General features: G+C 37.2%; 2 protein-coding genes across 4 annotated transcripts; both read right to left on the bottom strand.

Moving 5' to 3' along the window:
- Positions 1 to 4,136: 4,136 nt before the first annotated feature.
- On the bottom strand, positions 4,137 to 17,707 carry LOC133531776 (zinc finger protein 431-like). 3 transcript variants are annotated; one of them, XM_061870170.1, is made up of 3 exons: positions 16,962 to 17,675; positions 15,306 to 15,374; positions 4,137 to 6,023 (listed from the first exon to the last, which is right to left on the bottom strand). In XM_061870170.1, exons 1-3 carry the CDS (start codon positions 17,476 to 17,478, stop codon positions 5,335 to 5,337), a joined length of 1,275 nt encoding a protein of 424 aa, XP_061726154.1. In that variant the 5' UTR covers positions 17,479 to 17,675; the 3' UTR covers positions 4,137 to 5,334. The 3 variants fall into 3 exon arrangements, with proteins under 3 accessions (XP_061726154.1, XP_061726155.1, XP_061726156.1); XM_061870172.1 differs by lacking the exon at positions 4,137 to 6,023 and adding an exon at positions 12,589 to 13,237 and having other exon boundaries at positions 16,962 to 17,707; XM_061870171.1 differs by lacking the exons at positions 15,306 to 15,374; positions 16,962 to 17,675 and adding an exon at positions 10,086 to 10,610.
- Positions 13,246 to 15,298, bottom strand: LOC133531779 (zinc finger protein 726-like). Its single transcript, XM_061870174.1, has one exon. It carries the CDS (start codon positions 15,292 to 15,294, stop codon positions 14,182 to 14,184), a length of 1,113 nt encoding a protein of 370 aa, XP_061726158.1. The 5' UTR covers positions 15,295 to 15,298; the 3' UTR covers positions 13,246 to 14,181.
- Positions 17,708 to 18,364: the final 657 nt, after the last annotated feature.

The following is an 18,364-nucleotide window of genomic DNA, read 5'->3' as shown; positions in this document are numbered from 1 at the left end:
GAATCAGCCGTTACTTTGCGGATATCCATACGAATTAAAACAAAAATATTATGTGCCCTCTGTTCACGTCCGTACTTCTGTAGAGTACCTACTTTCATATAAAACGGTTTACCAAATATCACGCTGGATGGCGTTGTATCGGGAGGGTTTAGAAGTCTGTATCTTTAGGTATTTAAAAAAAGGTAAACAAAATCTACCCTCAAATGGCTCCTTAAGGCAGCTGAGGGTAGATGAAAACATTACATGATCAAATAATGTAGGTTTAAAGTCAGGTCGTTCAGTGACAGATCCAGGCGGTTTTGTATTTGGTTGGTTAACCAATAAATATTAAAACTACCCGAACATTTACAAATTGTTTGTTTACCTTTTTTAAATACCTAAAGATACAGACTATAGGCATTTATAAACCGGGGGTGGAGGAGGAGGAGAAAGTACAGAATTGCAAATATTGCAATCGCCATATTCTGTAGTCTGTTGTGGATGTTTCGCAACTGTATCCCTAGTCACAATGACCCTTAATTTGCTTTACCGTAGCAGGTAAAAAGTATCCTGATACCAATAAAAGTTTTATGGGTTCCATCTGGCTTTGTGCCAAAAATTTAAAAATCCGTTATGCCTTTAACGTGACACGACTACAAATACTAAAATACCTTTTTTATCAATTCCTTCGCTTAAATTATTTATAGTTCGTGTCATCAACGATGACGCGCCGATTAGTTAAATCAAACCTTCAATGACATGACATTACGAATCAAGGCACGCGTCATCGTGAATGACACGATCGCCTAATATTAGTAATAAATTACTTACCGTCTTAATTATTACAGTTTTTTTATGTGTGAAAATGTTATGTTATGAAGAACTGTTAATGTACGGCTCGATTCGAACTTTAAGGTTAAAGTCTACCTTAAGGTTGTCTGGAAGAGAACACTTTTTAGCGATAAGACCACATGTTGTTTAAGGTGAATTTTGTTTAAACATAAACGTCAGTTTTGACACTGACATATCCAATCCATATCGTATCTTCCGGAAATCTTTGACGTATCTGAAAGTTCGTCTCGCGCCGAATTCGGACATCTGAAACAATTTTAAAGAGTAAGGTAGAAGTACTAGTGCTCGACGCTGCACTAGTCACCGACATGAGCACTCTACGAGTATTTCATGGAAACATAGGTTAAATTTGAACAACGAAGATCTTTCTGTATTCGAACTTAATCCTTGTCACTTTGACATAAAGTGCCCATGTCGAGTACTAGTCCAGCGTCGAGCACTAGTACTTCTACCTTACCTAGTTTTGCAACAAATGCTACTTACATATTTTTGAGAAATTTCCGACGAAGTAGGTGAGTCAAATTAAGTATAAAAGATAATTATTCAAAATAATGCGATATTATAACTCGTACATTGCGTTTTATCCACATGTGGGGCAAAGTAATCAGATGCAAATTTCGAGTTGTTTCCTTATGGTAGCTAGGGGAATTGACTTTTAAATGATGATTTTGAATAATACATTTTTTATTACAATCATTTAGTTTTGCTTTGTTTTTTATTTTAGTTAGTATTTTCCTCGCATTGGTACTCGTATGCTGAAAAATGTTGTGTTTCACTCGGAAGCAAACTTTGTTTAACCCTGGTGCCTTGAAACGCTTGCAACGCCCAAGATTCCACTTCTCGTACCACTCGCTACGCTCGTGATTAAATTTAGAAAACTTTCGCTTTCTTGGGTATCCATATTAGCACGAGGGGTTAAACAACTTTGCCCCCTTGTAAAACAAATAACTATTGTTAAGATCAAGATACGATTAAGATTTATTATTATTATTATTTATTTTAAACTTTATTGCACATAAAAAAGAGTACAACAGGCGGACTTAATGCCACTAGGTATTCTCTACCAGTCAACCATAAGGCAAAACAGAAAGACTTCAAGGTGGGTGCAGTCCTTAAACTACGTCCACAAGAGAGGTATGGGTATTGTGAATGTCATCTCGCTCTGTGTGGTAGGGCACAGCACAGCGGATGTCATTCCAGATCTAGAGCAGAGCCCAACTGGGGAAGTACCTCCACCTTACAGAAAACCGCAGCCAAATAACACTAGACCCTACTCATAGTGTTGTGTTCCTGCCGGTGAGTAAGGTTGCCAGAGCTCGACGAGGGGCGGGAGGGGGTTAGGGTCGGCAACGCGCATGTAACTCCTCTGAAGTAGCAGGCGTACATAGGCTACGTGTACTGCTTACCATCAGGCGGGCCGTATGCTTGTTTGCCACCGACGTAGTATATAAAAAAAAAAGTGCCAGTGAGAATTAAACAAAAAACCGTAACTTTGAGCGAAATAAAATGTCTAAATAAATACTATAGTATGTTTAACTATACCTTATGACTAATGAGTACACTAATATACACATACAATAATATATTTCTACAAGAACATAATCGCGGGCGGAGCCAAGTCTAAAATAATACTGTCACAAGGCCTCACAAGCATAACATTTGCGTCACATGCAAATTGCCTCGGAATCTCGCGTTTGCCTCGGAATTTTTATAGGAATTACATCCCTGCGCGCGACGTTTGACGGATGGCGGCCATTTTGCCGCGTTTATGACGTCATAAACAACGCCCGTCCGTCTGTCTGTGACGTGTGAACTAGTGCGGTTTTATTGCATATCTATGGGTAGTTTTGCACGATGTGACCTATATATCTATATACAAGATTTCGTGACAAAGTGCTGACAAATATCAAAAGTGGGATCAAAATCTGAATGATGTGAAGTTTTATTATAAAAAGAAAATGGAATAAGTTTTAGGCAAAAATTTCATTTTTGGTACAAGCTTTAATCGACGACTATACTTTTCTTTCCACAGGTATTACGTTCTATATTAACTAAAAGTTGGCCTTAAATTCAACTTTAATACTAAAAACGGCTTTAAATATGTTAAATTAACAAAATATATTTTGACAAATGCTTTCATCAGAATATTCAATGACGTTTCGAGTTTGGTCACGTGACGTGTGCCAAAAGATATTTTAAATTCAATATTTACAAAAATATGGTCATTACAGGTACCCTAAAAGTAGTTTAACATGTTCTTATAATCCAAAAGAATTTATTGGGATACAATTCTGCCCTAAGATTTGTAGATGGAAACAACCCTATTAATATACATGGCGACAATTCTAACAACCCCAAACATAATTCGGTTGCGTTGTTTTATTTATTTAAAAATTAGATTCAGGCAACAAGGCCCATATTACAAATACCTTAAGACTAACATACATATACATTTTATAAAATTACAACTAAACACTATTTAGGCGACAAAACGGCGTTTTATCACAGAGTTCCTTATGGCCACCTCCTGTCTCCATCATCAGATCAGTTTCATCGGAAACCGGGGAGTACCTAGGTCACGTTAAACTTGCAAGATTTTCCCCATACAAATAAATACAAACATTGCAAGTTAAACAACAGCTTGTAAAATGGAAAAATTCACCATCTCCGGCAAGGCTCGAACTTGCGACCATTGGAACAACCGGTTGAATCGCTGCTACAGAGCTACGAGGTTTACCAGAAGCATGCGAATATTTCATAAATCATAAATTATTTATTTGCGTGAACAGTGTTTCCATTCCTTCCCTTAGACTAGGTACTTACCCGTCTTTTTCTCATTGTATTAATTAGAAAGAGGCAGTTAGTTTATTTCACGGGCGAAATACTGTCGTGCCCATCCTGAGCACACACCTACAGACACCATACATTTATCAGAACAATTCTTACTTACAAATAAATAAATAAATAAATATTATAGGACATTATTACACAAATTGACTAAGTCCCACAGTAAGCTCAATAAGGCTTGTGTTGAGGGTACTTTGACAACGATATATAATATATACATATTTATAAATACTTAAATACATAGAAAACACCCATGACTCGGGAACAAATATCCATGCTCATCACACGAATAAATGCCCTTACCAGGATTTGAACCCGGGACCATCAGCTTCGTAGGCAGTGTCACTACCCACTAGGCCAAACCGGTCGTCAAACCGGTCATACCGGTGACCTATAACCCTCGTGACAATTAATTTCAATGCATTTAATAATGAGATGGTATAAATAAAACGATGTAATTACTTCCAAACCAAATTGTTTATTTTATACGCTCATAGCACTCGATCCCACCAAATCCAGTATTTAACTTGACTTTATATAGCCCGCGACGGAATATATACACCTAAACAAAGCTCCTAGTATATTTTTGACTTGACTAAAAGTCATCCCTATATCTCTTTTCCATTAATATACCTCCGCCCATCGCGCGCAGCTTTGAATGGTTGTTGTTGTTCTAAGGCACCCCAGAGGTGCAAAGGGCCTTCACAAGGTCGCGCCACGCCACGAACATCATCATCTTCAGCGACCCTTCTGGCCTCGCTCCAGCTCAACCGCTCGTAGATCACTTAGGACGGACCGTTGCCCGAAGTGTACAGGGCGCCCGGAGCCACGGTGTCCGTCCGGCGGTATCCAATCCAAAGCGATGGTAGCGTTATTAGTTTCCCATCTTCGAATAGTATGTTCTATCCATTTCCGTGTCTCCATTTCTTCGTCAATGGATGTTTGCCGGCATATACTCCATATCTTTGCTTTGGATGATAGTATTGCACAATTTCCCGCTATTCAGAAAGACGTGATTGGCCAATAAGTGTTGTTTGGCTAAAATAAGATTCTATATGCCAAACCCCTTGCGCGGCATCTGGGGGCACAGCCGTGCCCCCGACAAGACGAGACAAAAGGTTGTAATATTCGTCGATGTGAAGCGGCTCGATGTATGGTTGAGTCCATATCTTCTTAGTTGTTAACCGACTTCAAAAAAGGAGGAGGTTCTCAATTCGACTGATTTTTTTTGATTTTTTTTTTTGTTTTGTAGTTGAGTCGCTCGCGGCACAATTCCTGTGGGGTCATTTTTGAGCTCAGACAGACAGACTTTAGTTATTTTAGTTCATTTCGGCAGTGGCGAGACACAAGAGCGTTCGGGCATTCTCGGCTGCATTCGGCTCAGCATTGCTCCGAGCAATTATTAGGGTTGGTACAACTTCACGTCCCTTTGTATGCACAACCACAGATGACTTGAATTTTGACAACCCTAAATAGCCGAAAGGGATAGTAGCATAAAATAGAAAGAGACAGCATGATTTGTCCGTGAATCGCTGTCGAACTTCGGTTTTGTAGGAACTGTCATTTCTGTAAGATAGTATTATTATTTATTCTTTGATTTCGGTCGGTGTAAATGTAAAACACTAGTGTGTTCGCAAAAAAACTGAACGGGCCACCTTATTCAGACGAAGGTAAGTAATTTTTATGTACTCTCTTCATATGGGCTTTTAAATTGCTTTTATACGCGGTAGCATAACCACAGTGCTCACATTTATGAGGTGTGTCTCCAGTGTGTATCTTCATATGATGTCTTAAATTACCTAATTTGGCATTAGCATAACCACACTGATCGCACTTGTAAGGCTTTAGACCAACGTGTATTCTGATATGACATATTAAATCGGTTCTTCGGGAAGTGGAGTAAGAGCAGTAACTGCATTGGTGAGACTTTTCACCGGTGTGTATCAACATATGATTGTTATAATTACTCGCATTGTTTGCAGCGTAGTTGCAGTGTTTACATTTGTAGGGTTTATCACCGTGAGTAAATAAATGTTGTTTTAGAAGTCGCTTACTTGCACAAGCGTAAGTACAGTAGTCGCATTTAAAAGTGTCACCAGTGTGTATTTTCATGTGACGGTTCAAATCACCAGTCCTGGCGCAAGTGTAAGTACAGTAGTCACACTTGTATGGTTTCTCTCCAGTGTGCGTCACAATATGATTTTTTACATGATTCTTATTAGTGCTAGAGTAATTGCAATAGTTACATTTATATGGGTTCTCGTCTGCACTTTTCCCGTGAATAAGTGTTTTTCGAAGAATTGAAAATTGCGAGTCTGGTTGCGCCGTTTCTTCATGTTTTCGCTCTGTAAGGTAAATACTTCGTGTTAATAAAACAAGTTATAACAAACAATAAGTTTTTGGCAAAAACATCATTTTTGGGACAAGGTTTTATTAGTGACTGTACCTGCAGCACCAACTCTAGGGAATCGGGCTAATGTATGCAAGGGTGTCCCTGCACTAAATCTACATCTCCAAGGAGTGTTATATGAGTGTTATATTTGTCGATCGCTTCTTTTAAACTTAAGCTTAGAAATTTTCTGCTGGACAAACAAAAGTGTAGTACTTAGGCAACCGTGCACATACACTCACACACATACGCACACACAAAGACACAACAAGTATACATATTAATTAAGATATGGGTTTATATATATATAAATTAAGAACCTTAATTTAAGAATTATAATTCCTCTCTTCTGATTTTTTATTTATATTTATTTCTTGTGTTTGTTCTTTATGTTCATTAAAAGATTAGTAAGTATTCGAATTCTATGTTTTTGTTACAAATGCTGTGTATATTTATTGTGTTGAGTATATTTTCTTGGATATTGGTAGCATCTAGTTTTTTTTTTTTTAGTTCTAGATCTAGGTTTAGTTCTAGTTTTATAATTAGTTTTAGTTTTACCAGGCTTCACTGAAAACCAGCGTCCCGTAGTGTGTCGTAAGACTTGGAAGGAAGAAACTTCGGGACATCAAGCTGAGTGAAGACCTTTTAGCGCAATTTTCTGTGAGTACAATTAAATATTAATCTAAATTTTGTAACTTTTTGTGCTAATAAATATTTCTTATTCTTATTCTTATAATATTTCGCGTATTTATCACTTGCCTTACCTCTCCAATAAAAAATCGTGGACAAATCGTTCACAGTGCGTGCAGTCCAACTGGAATGGGTTGCCTATTCCGCTCAGACACGCACGTTGCGTCGCTCAAGGGGAGATTGAAGAGGCTGTGGTTATCTGACTGCTGAATAATTTTCTTTTTATTTTCCACTTTTTTCAATTTTTTTTGAGTTAATTACTTTTTTGTGTAATATGCGGCACCCGAATTATTCCCCCATTTGCCTGATTATTGAAACTGCCTAGTACTGTATGGGAAATAAAAGCATGAAAACAGATATGTGGAACTACCAAACAATTCATACGCTCTGTAATCTTTGGCTGTGTAAACTGCCGGATCGGCAACCTGGATGTTAAATCGACCGTGAGACGACCGGGTTGGCCTAGTGGGTAGTGACCCTGCCTACGAAGCTGATGGTCCCGGGTTCAAATCCTGGTAAGGGCATTTATTTGTGTGATGAGCATGAATATTTGTTCCTGAGTCATGGGTGTTTTCTATGTATTTAAGTATTTATAAATATTTATATATTATATATATCGTTGTCTAAGTACCCTCAACACAAGCCTTATTGAGCTTACTGTGGGACTTAGTCAATTTGTGTAATAAATGTCCTATTATATTTATAAAAATCCTCAATTGACAAGCACCAGATTCCCGAGTGCCTATTGTAACAGGTTGTAAACATAGTCACCAAAATAATTAGTAGAGGAGAGCCTATATTTGGTAAGCGGACTTTGTTCTCCGAAAAGTTGTCTAGAAGAGATAGCTCCTTTGGGATGAGACCGCCTGTTGTTTCCTCTGTCTTTTTATGTCTGTTTCTCAGTAAATGTTATTTTGAGGTTGATTTTTTTTTTTTTTATTCAGTTTATATTATTAATATTATATTTACAATCATACCCCCTTATTCATAAAACTTTATGGGCCTGATTTAGATTAGATTAGATTAGATTTATTTATTTCTTAAAGAAAAAGACACAGTATTTTACACAAAAGGATAAAACAAAGGCTTTCACTAAAAGATCGTCAACTTAACATTAAAACAAAAAATATAAAATTAATAAATAAAGAAATGTCACCACAAAAAAGAAAATGTCAATGTATACATAGGTAGGCTTAGTTAAATTATTTTTTTACCCCTTTCTTACAAATACATAAGTCAAAATGTCAGATAAAGACAAACAATTCATAGCTAATTCAGGCCAGTAATGCGTTTATGAATATCACCAATAATATTTTAAGTTTACATAATAGTGTTAACTTTACTGCACATAAGAAAACACACTGCACAAAAGGCAAAATTATGCCATAAGGCATTCTCTACCAGTCAACCTTTAGGCAAAGCAGATAAGTTGCAGGTGGTGCAAAAACATATGGTATAGATCAGGTCGATCGCGACTGTTAGTCCAGTCGATCGTGGCAAGGCAAAAAATATAAATACGTAGACCAGTTTCATTTAAGGTTTCAAGATGTATGTAATTGGTAGATCGCACAGGGTTTCATTAATAAACAGGAGATCTTGGGTCTAATCAAGTTGTCCACCCCTGGTATAGATGATACGATTAGTTGTTGTTGGTCCTAAGGAACCCCGGAGGTGCAAAGGGCCTCCACAAGATCCTTCCACGCCCTTCTATGTCGAACAACCTTCTTGACCATGAGATCAAGAAGACATTTGTACTAGACATGTGTAAGTAATGCGCGTAACATCACAAATGAGATATCACTCAAACGCGTAATGTTGCATTACGCATCACTCCGAGAAACCAAGCATTACTTCAAACATCACTCGAGCATATGACTGGCCGAAGCGCGCGTAAACTCGTAAAGCATCAATATAGATTGACGCGCCGGTAGTCGGTACGAAAGGTCCGTTCAAGTAGAATCCGCGTAATGTATAATGAGCAATGACACGTGATGGTGTGATGTGTGATGTTTGTTTGCCATGCTATCATTACTTTGCTATCCCGCTCGCACCCGCACTCACTGCTCGCTCGCTCTCATTCCGCAATGCTTTCGGAACACTTCGGATCGGTCCGCTCGGCCGGTCGGTAGCAGTCGTTTGAGTTATTGCAAATTTCATTAAATTGATACGATAACGGATTTTTGCACCTGCAATCGATTTCAAACTGTAATGCGTTACCATAGAGCTTACAATGTTTTTAGTATTTTACCTATAAGGATGCGGCTAAATGATAATTCGCTTGCGAGTTTGAATTTGACAAACAAAAACGTATTTACTGTTTATTATTGTTGTGAAATGTTTGGTTTGGTTGACTTTCGCGGCAAACTAAATTAAGCACGAGTGAAGTTACTTATTTATCTTTAATTTAATAGTGAGCTAGTGTTTACAGTACATTCTCGTATCAGTATCATATCATAATTTTATTGATATACCCAAATAAAAATACTACCTAGTGACTCTCGATGGCGTAATCTCATTAATTAACAGATATTTTCTTTTATTTTTTATCTATGATGCATATTTTACGACTATAAAAATAAAAACATTACAAAAACGATCTATCACATGGCGGTGACAAAACGCAATGCGTAATAGATCGACGTGCCGATATGATACGCCCTAGAGTCCTAACACTCGCTGCGTAATGTAGTTGGTACTGTGATGAGTGTGACGTTGCCATCACGCGCGCGCCCGCGCGCTGTATTCGTTCGGGTAATGTTTCGTTTCGAGTGATAAGTGATGTGATATCTCAGTGTAACATTACGTTTTCGAAAAAGTGATGTGATATAGCATTACTTTTTGAAGCACTGTTTCGCGCATGTCTAATTTGTACCGATACCTAATTGTAATGTAAATTGGAACAATCAAATTTACATACATATATGTAAATAATATTGATACAAATACATATACATACATACATATGAAATCAGATGAACTTACAAAGTGGAAACATTAAGATTTTTCAGTACTGCAAGTAAAGTGCTCACTTAAGGATTTTTTAAAAGCAAACCTGTTCGGACACTGTTTAATTTGACAGGGAGACTATTAAAGTTCTTTTGTTAAAGTTCAATACAGTTAATTTATTATTAAAGTTGATTCCCATTGACTTATAAAGCAACTTTCATACGCCATCATACTATTTAACACAAAACCAAAATTGTCTCCGTTAGACAGATATGCTTTATGCTCTCCCCTGTAGTTTGAGGTGATCCATGTAATTTAGAGACCAAAGAAAAGTACCAAGCAAGCATGTAACACAAAGTGAAGTATGAACCAAGCATCATACCTGGAGACACTAGAAGCACTGCATGTTGCTGATACACCTCGGGACCAATCTCAATTTCAATTTCCTCTTTCATCTCATGTTTGAGGTGCAGGCTGGCATCGCTGACGCCACAAGCGCCCTCCTCGCTGTCCGAATCGGGCTCTGACTTAACGATAAATGTGTGCCCGTGCTCCGTGTACTCGCACGGGGGCTCCGCCTTCACCCGTACACACTCTACGTCTTCCAGCGACATTACTAGACGAATCAACTGCTGATAAACATGGAAACACGTTGCTGTCGCATTAAAACTCGTCGATGTTCACGATATGACACACTTTTACTTTGCCAGAATCTAACGGCGAAACGGTGAAATATTATAACGACCCCGAAGGCCACTGATTCTTGATTTCTGATGAATTAAGGACATATACAATGATTATTTTTGAATAAAGTAGAAAGTCTAGGATTGGAACAATTTAGAAATTCTCAAAAAACTACGATTCAAAACAAAAAATATATATCCCAAATGCATACGACACTGACAGTGACACAGTGTCAGTTAAAGTTTTTTTTTTTATGGCATCGGCATCGCACTCCTGGCGCATTCAGCCAGACGAAAGATAGAGGTCAAATATTATTTTATAGAGATTACTTGCTATCCTGCTGTTATTCCGTGATTTTTATTAATGTAAATATCTTTATTTAATATTATATAGCGCTATTTTTAATAAACTTACTTAAGCTTATTAAGTAGCTATCAGTGTTATAATAACCACAAATTATGTTGAGTAATTACTTTTAAATATCGTGCAAAAAAAAACGGTTTCTTCAAAACTTGCGCAAGGGTTTCAATCCTATACGTGCCTAATGCGTAAACGAGTTCCCTGTGCAACTTCAAGTGGCTGCAAATTTGGTCGCCAGTTTATTTTTCTTTGAACTTGGCTGGCTACCGCGTATAGCTTGGATGGACTTTGAAATATTTCAAAATAGCTTTTCAATTCTATGTATAAAATGAAGTCTTCTGTGCTGCCAATTTTTTCTCCAATTCTGTTCTGCGGCCATAGCACGGTCGCATTTTTATCACTTGTCACTATGCCTGTCACGTTCTAACAAGTATGTAAGTGCGAAAGTGACAAGTGCTAACAATGCAACCGTGCTACAGCCGCTGCACAGTAATAGTACAGTCACCTGCAATAATATGTTACACAACGAAGGTCGCAAAATAATTTTGACACGGCCTTAATCGTAGAGCCATAAGAGCGTGTCACATACTTTTGAGTAAAACGGAGTGATTATATGCTCTTTGCTTTTGAGCCCTTCGAAGAGTAACAAATTATTGCAACTGCACCTGTGCGAGGCGACTGTACCTTGGCAAATTTCTGCGAAAATATGACGTTTGTAATGACAATCTCTCACTATGTTCTTTTGAAATCGGTGCACATTTAGACAGACTATACTGCTCTCGAGGTTTCTTCATTCGTTATGGGACCTAGTGGGCCTACCGCGAGGACCGAAATTCGCAAATTGCCGTGATCCTTCTCTTTTACTCTTACTAAGACGTAATTAGGGTGACAGAGAAAAATGCTCGCAATTTGACGAACTTCGATTTTCGCGGTTATAGCCCAGGGTTATTTGTACTAAAGTCAGACCAAGTTGGCAGCGATTTTGATAGCCCAGACGGTGCAAGTGTTAACGTCATAAATTCATACAAGCTGACGACATGTCTGGCCTAGTGGGTAGTGGCCCTGCCTATGAAGCTGATGGTCCTGGGTTCGAATCCCGGTAAGGGCATTTATTACTGTGATGAGCACAGACATTTGTTCCTGAGTTATGGATATTTTCTGTGTAAGTATTTATATAATATATTTATCGTTGTCTGGGTACCCACTACACAAGCCTTCTTGATCTTTTACTGTGGGGCTTAGTCAATTTGTGTAAGAATGTCCCTATAATAATTATTTATATTTATGAGTTTGACGTTTAAAGTAACACTTGCAGCTTTTGGACTAGTCATGTGTCATTACTCGTACACGAGTGATTTAAATGAAATATACAGTGTGTCGCTAGTCATTGGACAAAGCCGAAATATACATATGCATTAGGGTATTTAGAACCAGTGTACAAAGTATCATAACAACCGTTGTAGCGGTTTCGAAGAAATTAACAAATTACCATTTTTTACTTAGAGCATCCTGTATTTGTTAGTAGCTCCTAAGGTAAATATCCTCAAAGAATAGTATGGAACCTTCTTCAACCTTTTTTATTATCTTTTTTATTTATGACACTAACAAATTATACGGAAACAATCAAAAATACTGCCAAAGATTAACACAGTGTTGTTTCTTTTTGTTGTAGATTATTGCAAATAACTTTTATCTTTTGTTCTAATTAAAAAATATTAACGTCAGAGCATTCCTGAGAAGTAACCCTACGTGGGATTTCAGGGTTTGTCCAATGACTAAGGTCACCTTGTATATTTTGATTGAACTCACTCACTCTTTTGTATCACTTGAGATTTAACTCGCTCAGTAACTCATCTCAGTGTCACTTGCTCGCTCTATCCCTCATTATCCAGCCAAGCCAAATGAGTGAGACGATGCGAATATTATATTCGGAATATACGAAACGACCGGTGTGTCGGGTGTCGGGAAAATATGGCGGGATCTTATCGTGTGATTCGCCATCTTGGTCGCACTCATAGCGTTTGAGATGTCTGTGGTCGCACTATAACTGTGTGTATTACAATACAACCATCTATTTATTACGCACTCTAAGATCACCTGAGCGAAATGAGTGTGATGGTTCCGGACACTATATCTATGTAGTTTAGTTTTATTTGTTATTTTTTGATACACGTAATTTCTATACCTATATCGTAAATGGAACGCATTATTAAGCGACAGTAGGTAGGGTAGCTTTTTCGAATATTTTTTTGACGTTTATAAAAGGCAGTTGAAGGTAGATAGATTCGATGGCGCAAGCTCGTTCGTCGTGATAAATCAAAAATACGCTACAACTGTCGATTTGTGTGCTCAAGACCCTCGCCAGAGCCATCCCAGCATCAGCTCGCGATTGTAAAGTGTTGGTACCAACCAGCTGTTCGGTGCAGAGACGAGGTGAGTTGGCTTTCGATTGTTTCGTTTTCACTGGCATGAGATTGGTAATTTTTCTCGCTAAAAAAAAACAATTTCCTTAATCGAGGGCGATTGTACAGAGTGATATATACCTCCGCGAGCGGAAGATATTAATATAATATGAATTATGGCACTCCTTAATATGAATCAATCTTTTCAACTCAGTGAAGCGTTTTGTCTCAAAGGGGAAGCAATAAACAACAAGTTTAATTATAAACAGACACGTTTATTCAATCTAAACGATCTCCACATAGATCCCTTCAAAAATACAAAAACAAGTTTAACATCGTATAGATCCCACGATACAAAAACGTTCGCAAGATTTAGCATATTCGCCGGTCGTAACAGCGCCATCTACCAGGAAATATTTATATGTAAAAATTGGTGTACATATTTTTTTTTTATATAGATATATCTTCACTTTCAACCTATACAGACATACAAATCAAATAACCTAACAACTATAATAACAAAACTTAAATCTATATTTACATTATTACTTCATTATCAAATGGCAAATTTCCGGACTTATTCTAAACACCACCTAAACAGTTTCGTTTTAAATTGCGGTAAATCCAATTGGCTACTTGACAGTTTTTTGTAAATAAAGTCAATCAATCTCGATTTTCCTGAGGATCAAATATCTATATAGGCCTTATACCATGGCATACGGAACACAAAGGTCAGAAATGAGAGTTAAATTCTGACGCTGATGTTGCAATGTGACGTTACATTGATTTCGTAGCATTAAAAAAAAATAGGCGGTGGCCCCCGTACTAGTTAAAACAACTACGCGTTTATGTGAACAAGCGAAACTACTGCAATCTATTTGTAAGGTTTGTGACCAGTATGGTTCAAATTACTCTTATGGGTTCTAGGGAAACTGCTGTGCTCACACTTGTAAGGTTTGTCACCAGAATGTATAATTGTATGTTTTGAAAGTGCATACTCTTATCTATATAAGCGTAACAACGATAGTCACATTAGTATGGTTTGTCAGTATGTATAGTTATATGACGGGTCAAATTACTCTTTCTACTACTAGCAAAACTACAGTATTCACACTTGTAAGGTTTCTCACCAGAATGTACAACCATATGTTTATTCAAATTATTTTTCAGTGCACAAGCGTAACTACAGCGATAACATTTGTATGGTTTGTCACCATCATCATGTAAGATCATATGACGGTCCAAACAACTCTTATCGGTACTAACAAAACTACACTGCTCACACCTGTATGGTTTCTCCACATGTTTAAGCATGTGTCGTTCTAAAACACGCTTACTTGCACAAGCGTAACTACATAAGTGACATTTGTACGGTTTATCACGAGAATGTATTAGTATATGATGTTTCAAAGCACTGTTATTGGTCGTAGCAAAATTACAGTGCTCACACTTGTAAGGATTTTCAGCAGAATGTACAATTAAATGTTTTGTTAAATTACCTTTATGAGCACAAGTGTAACTGCAGTACTCACATTTGTAAAGAACGTCACCAGTATGTATTTTTTTATGACGGTTCAAACTACTCTTACTGGAAGTAGTGTAACTACATTGCTCACACTTGTAAGGTTTTTGACCGGTATGTACCATTCTATGACGGTTCAAATAACGCTGACTGGTAGCAGCGAAACTACAGAGCTCACAGTTGTAAAGTTTGTTGCCATGTGTAAGTATATGTTGTTTTAAATAAATCTTATTTGCGCAAGCGTAACCACAGTAGTCACATTTGTAAGGTTTTTCACCAGTATGTGTCGTTTTATGACGGTTCAAATTACTCTTACTGGTAGTAGCGAAACTACAGTGCTCACATTTGAAAGGTTTTTCACCAGTATGTATCGTAATATGACGTTGTAATTGAAATTTTTTTGCACTAGCGTAATTGCAGTGATCACATTTGAATGGTTTTTTACCAGTATGTGTCATAATATGACATTTTAAACCAGCCTTTCGGGCACAAGTGAAACTACAGTGGTCACATTGGAATGGTTTCTCTCTATTATGTATCATAATATGAGTTGTAATATGATTCTTATTGGCAGTAGCGTAACTACATTGCTCACATTGATATGTTTTCTTTTCGTCATACATTTTGTGCTTACTTCGTTTTTTGCTAATCCGTAAAGATTTCGAGCCTTGTTTCGTCCTTCGGTCTTCACGTTGAATTGGCCCTGTAAATTAAATACTACATGTAACTTTAATAACAAATAAAACAAAAGTTAATACAATAGCAAGCTGTGAGAATTGAGTTATTCCTCCTATTATTATTTTAGATATTTATTCTAACCAGCCCCGGTAAAAAACTTAGAAGAATAATTCCCAGTACTTACCAACATAATTTTGGTGGTATCAAGTAGAAATTTTCAGTGACCAATTTCCCATAAAAAAAAATTAATCAGTCAAAATTACCTTCATCAATATAAGAGTGGGTTATTTTTCCCATCAACAGCCAATTCAGTAAACTGCTCTAAAACTGAACAAATATTTCCAAATAAGATTATCAATATACATATGTGAAATATTGACTTTCATCAATTTATTTCTTGTATCTTATATGTATGAAATAATTCTACACAAATCTGTTTAACATTATAGCCACAAACTGAAAAAAATGAAGATCTTTACTCACATATAGTTTACCGAATCACCTGTCGTAAAATATTCCCAGTTCATATTTATCTATGTATTTTAAGCAGTATTGAACATTAAAATTTTTAGTGGTAACTACTGGAAATTATTTTTCTGTTTTTAACTGACTTCAATAAAAGATTAGGTTCTCAATTATGTATGTCCCCCATTTACCTACTCAAAGACACCTGAACCGATTTGGAAATATACTTTTTTGTTTCAAATCAAAACAAATTTTATACATCATCATATCATTTTTGTGTAGAATTTAATAAGCTTCCATTTCGCCATACACAATATTCACTTAAAACTCATAGAATCTGAAAAAATTGGATAAACCAAAAAAGACATATACTTCTCAAGATGGCGCCTGATCATCTGTCAGACTGATTACTGTCACTATTGTTTGAAACCCATTTAAGATCTAAAATCTGTTTTTGCAATCACAATATTTAGCCTCATGTCTGTTGTATTGAAATCGGCTCAATAACTTAGGTGCTAGAGAATATAATATTGTTTAATATTCGGCATCCTCTCAAGGTGGTTGTACTGATTTTTCTTTAATAAAACAAGTGTAAGCAAGTTGTGAAGGGCAAGAGGAATCTACCGATATGTCATTTCAAAAAATCCGGCAAGTATCCTAAGCTACAGGGTGTTCAGCATCATCAGTACAACTCTACTTTCTGGTGAAGTCGCAGTCGAGTAAAATATTGATATAGGGGTAGATCATGTACAAATGTATAGAAAAAAGTGGAAGTCATATGCCTACGAGTTTCCTATTAAGTGTATGTCACCTGACAATGTATAAGAACTAAGCCTAGATTTAGGAAGTATTTTTTATAACAAGATGTATTTTTTTGCAATGATATCCAGTACTTTTCTGTGTAGAATTTAATATCATTTAATCATATTTTCTTTCATAACGTAGATTTAGAATAAAATGTGAATTTCTCCAGGATGGTACACATTTTCCAACATGGCTGTGATTCCTCGAGGTCCCAAAATGTCAAATGGTGTGGACATGAAAAAGTGGTCTTTAATTTACATACATACCAAATTTTAGGACTGTCCCAGAGATTTCAAGGTTTGTTCTATTCCAATTATGCTAAAATAAGAACCAAATAATATACCTGGAGACATTAAAATCTCTTTGGGCTTCTGGCATTCCTCCGGGCCAACAAGTTCGTCTTCGCCTGTTCGCGCGGCACTCACCCCACATGCATCCTCAACCTTCACCATGTAGTCTACATGCCTGGTCTGTGCACTCTCATGAACTTTGTACAAGCTGGCATGTGTCTTACTGTCACAAATATCATCTTCAGGTTCTGTCTTAACCTCTGCCATCAACGTACCGGATTGCTCATGCGTATATAGGCTAGCTAACTCCCGCGGAAGCAAACGACAGACTTTGGATTGATGGAACTCCTCAGGGCCAACTTCAATTTCAATTTCCTCTTTCACCTCATGTTTGAGCTGCAGGCTGGCATCGCTCACGCCACAAGCGACCTCGCTCTCCGATTGGGGGCATTGGGGCTCTACCTTCACCGTATATGTGAGCGTCGCCTGTGCCTCGGGCTGCTCGAGCTCTGTGTACTCCCACGGGGGCTCCGCCTTCACCCGCACACACTCTACACCCTCCAGCGACATTATCAACCGCTGATAAACACGGAAACACGTTGCTATTCTACTAAAAAACGCCGATGTTTACGATATATGAGAAAACACATTTACTTTTACAGATAATCATTAGATGAAATAAAGAATTTCGAGGTAGTCTCGTAATACTGTGTTAATGAAGATTTACAATTATTATTTCTGAAAGGAGTACTTAGACTTTCTTAGACCTTTAAGATATTCTCAAAAAACTATGATTCAACATAAATATCATTGCCAAACCAACAAACTATCAACAAACTGTTTCAATTGTAGGCTGTCGTCTATGGTTTAGACACTGACAGTGATTTTTTTAAAAGCCTATTCGTACGCGACAAGATTAAATAATTTGATTAAATTGGTGGTTCGGATGCAAAAATTAAATTGGCTCGCCGATCTCACTTGATTCGATTGACCATGATTCAGTGTAACTGACCGTAGGGAATGGTAGGGTAGGGAAGCAGCAATACATAGAACATTCAGTTAAGTGCCAATTACATCCACACTTTATCCGGCCTGATATCAGACCCGTTCCGGCCCTAAAAAGAATATTTTTCACTATCACGGAATACACGGAAACGATGTGCTGTAGCACATCGTTTACAATATTCGAAATGTAAAAAAATGGTTCATATGCAAAAGTATTAAACATTGAACTTTTTTAGCAATTAGAGACAAAGTATTGTTTACATTTCAATTATTATTAACGATGTGCTGATATTCCGTGAACGAACGGATAACGTTTATCAGGCCCGAAATCGGAACTAATTTCGCACCCGTTATCGGGAAGTGTGGATGTAATTGGCGCTTAAGGGTTTAACTCAAAGTTTAACTGCACTAGCTAGGATTTTTTTCTGTTCTAGGATACTTTATTACCAGT

Source organism: Cydia pomonella, chromosome 25, assembly GCF_033807575.1.
Source record: "Cydia pomonella isolate Wapato2018A chromosome 25, ilCydPomo1, whole genome shotgun sequence".
NCBI lineage: Eukaryota > Metazoa > Arthropoda > Insecta > Lepidoptera > Tortricidae > Cydia > Cydia pomonella.
The sequence above is the reverse complement of the archived record's forward strand: the minus strand, read 5'-3'. Positions and strand labels throughout refer to the sequence as shown.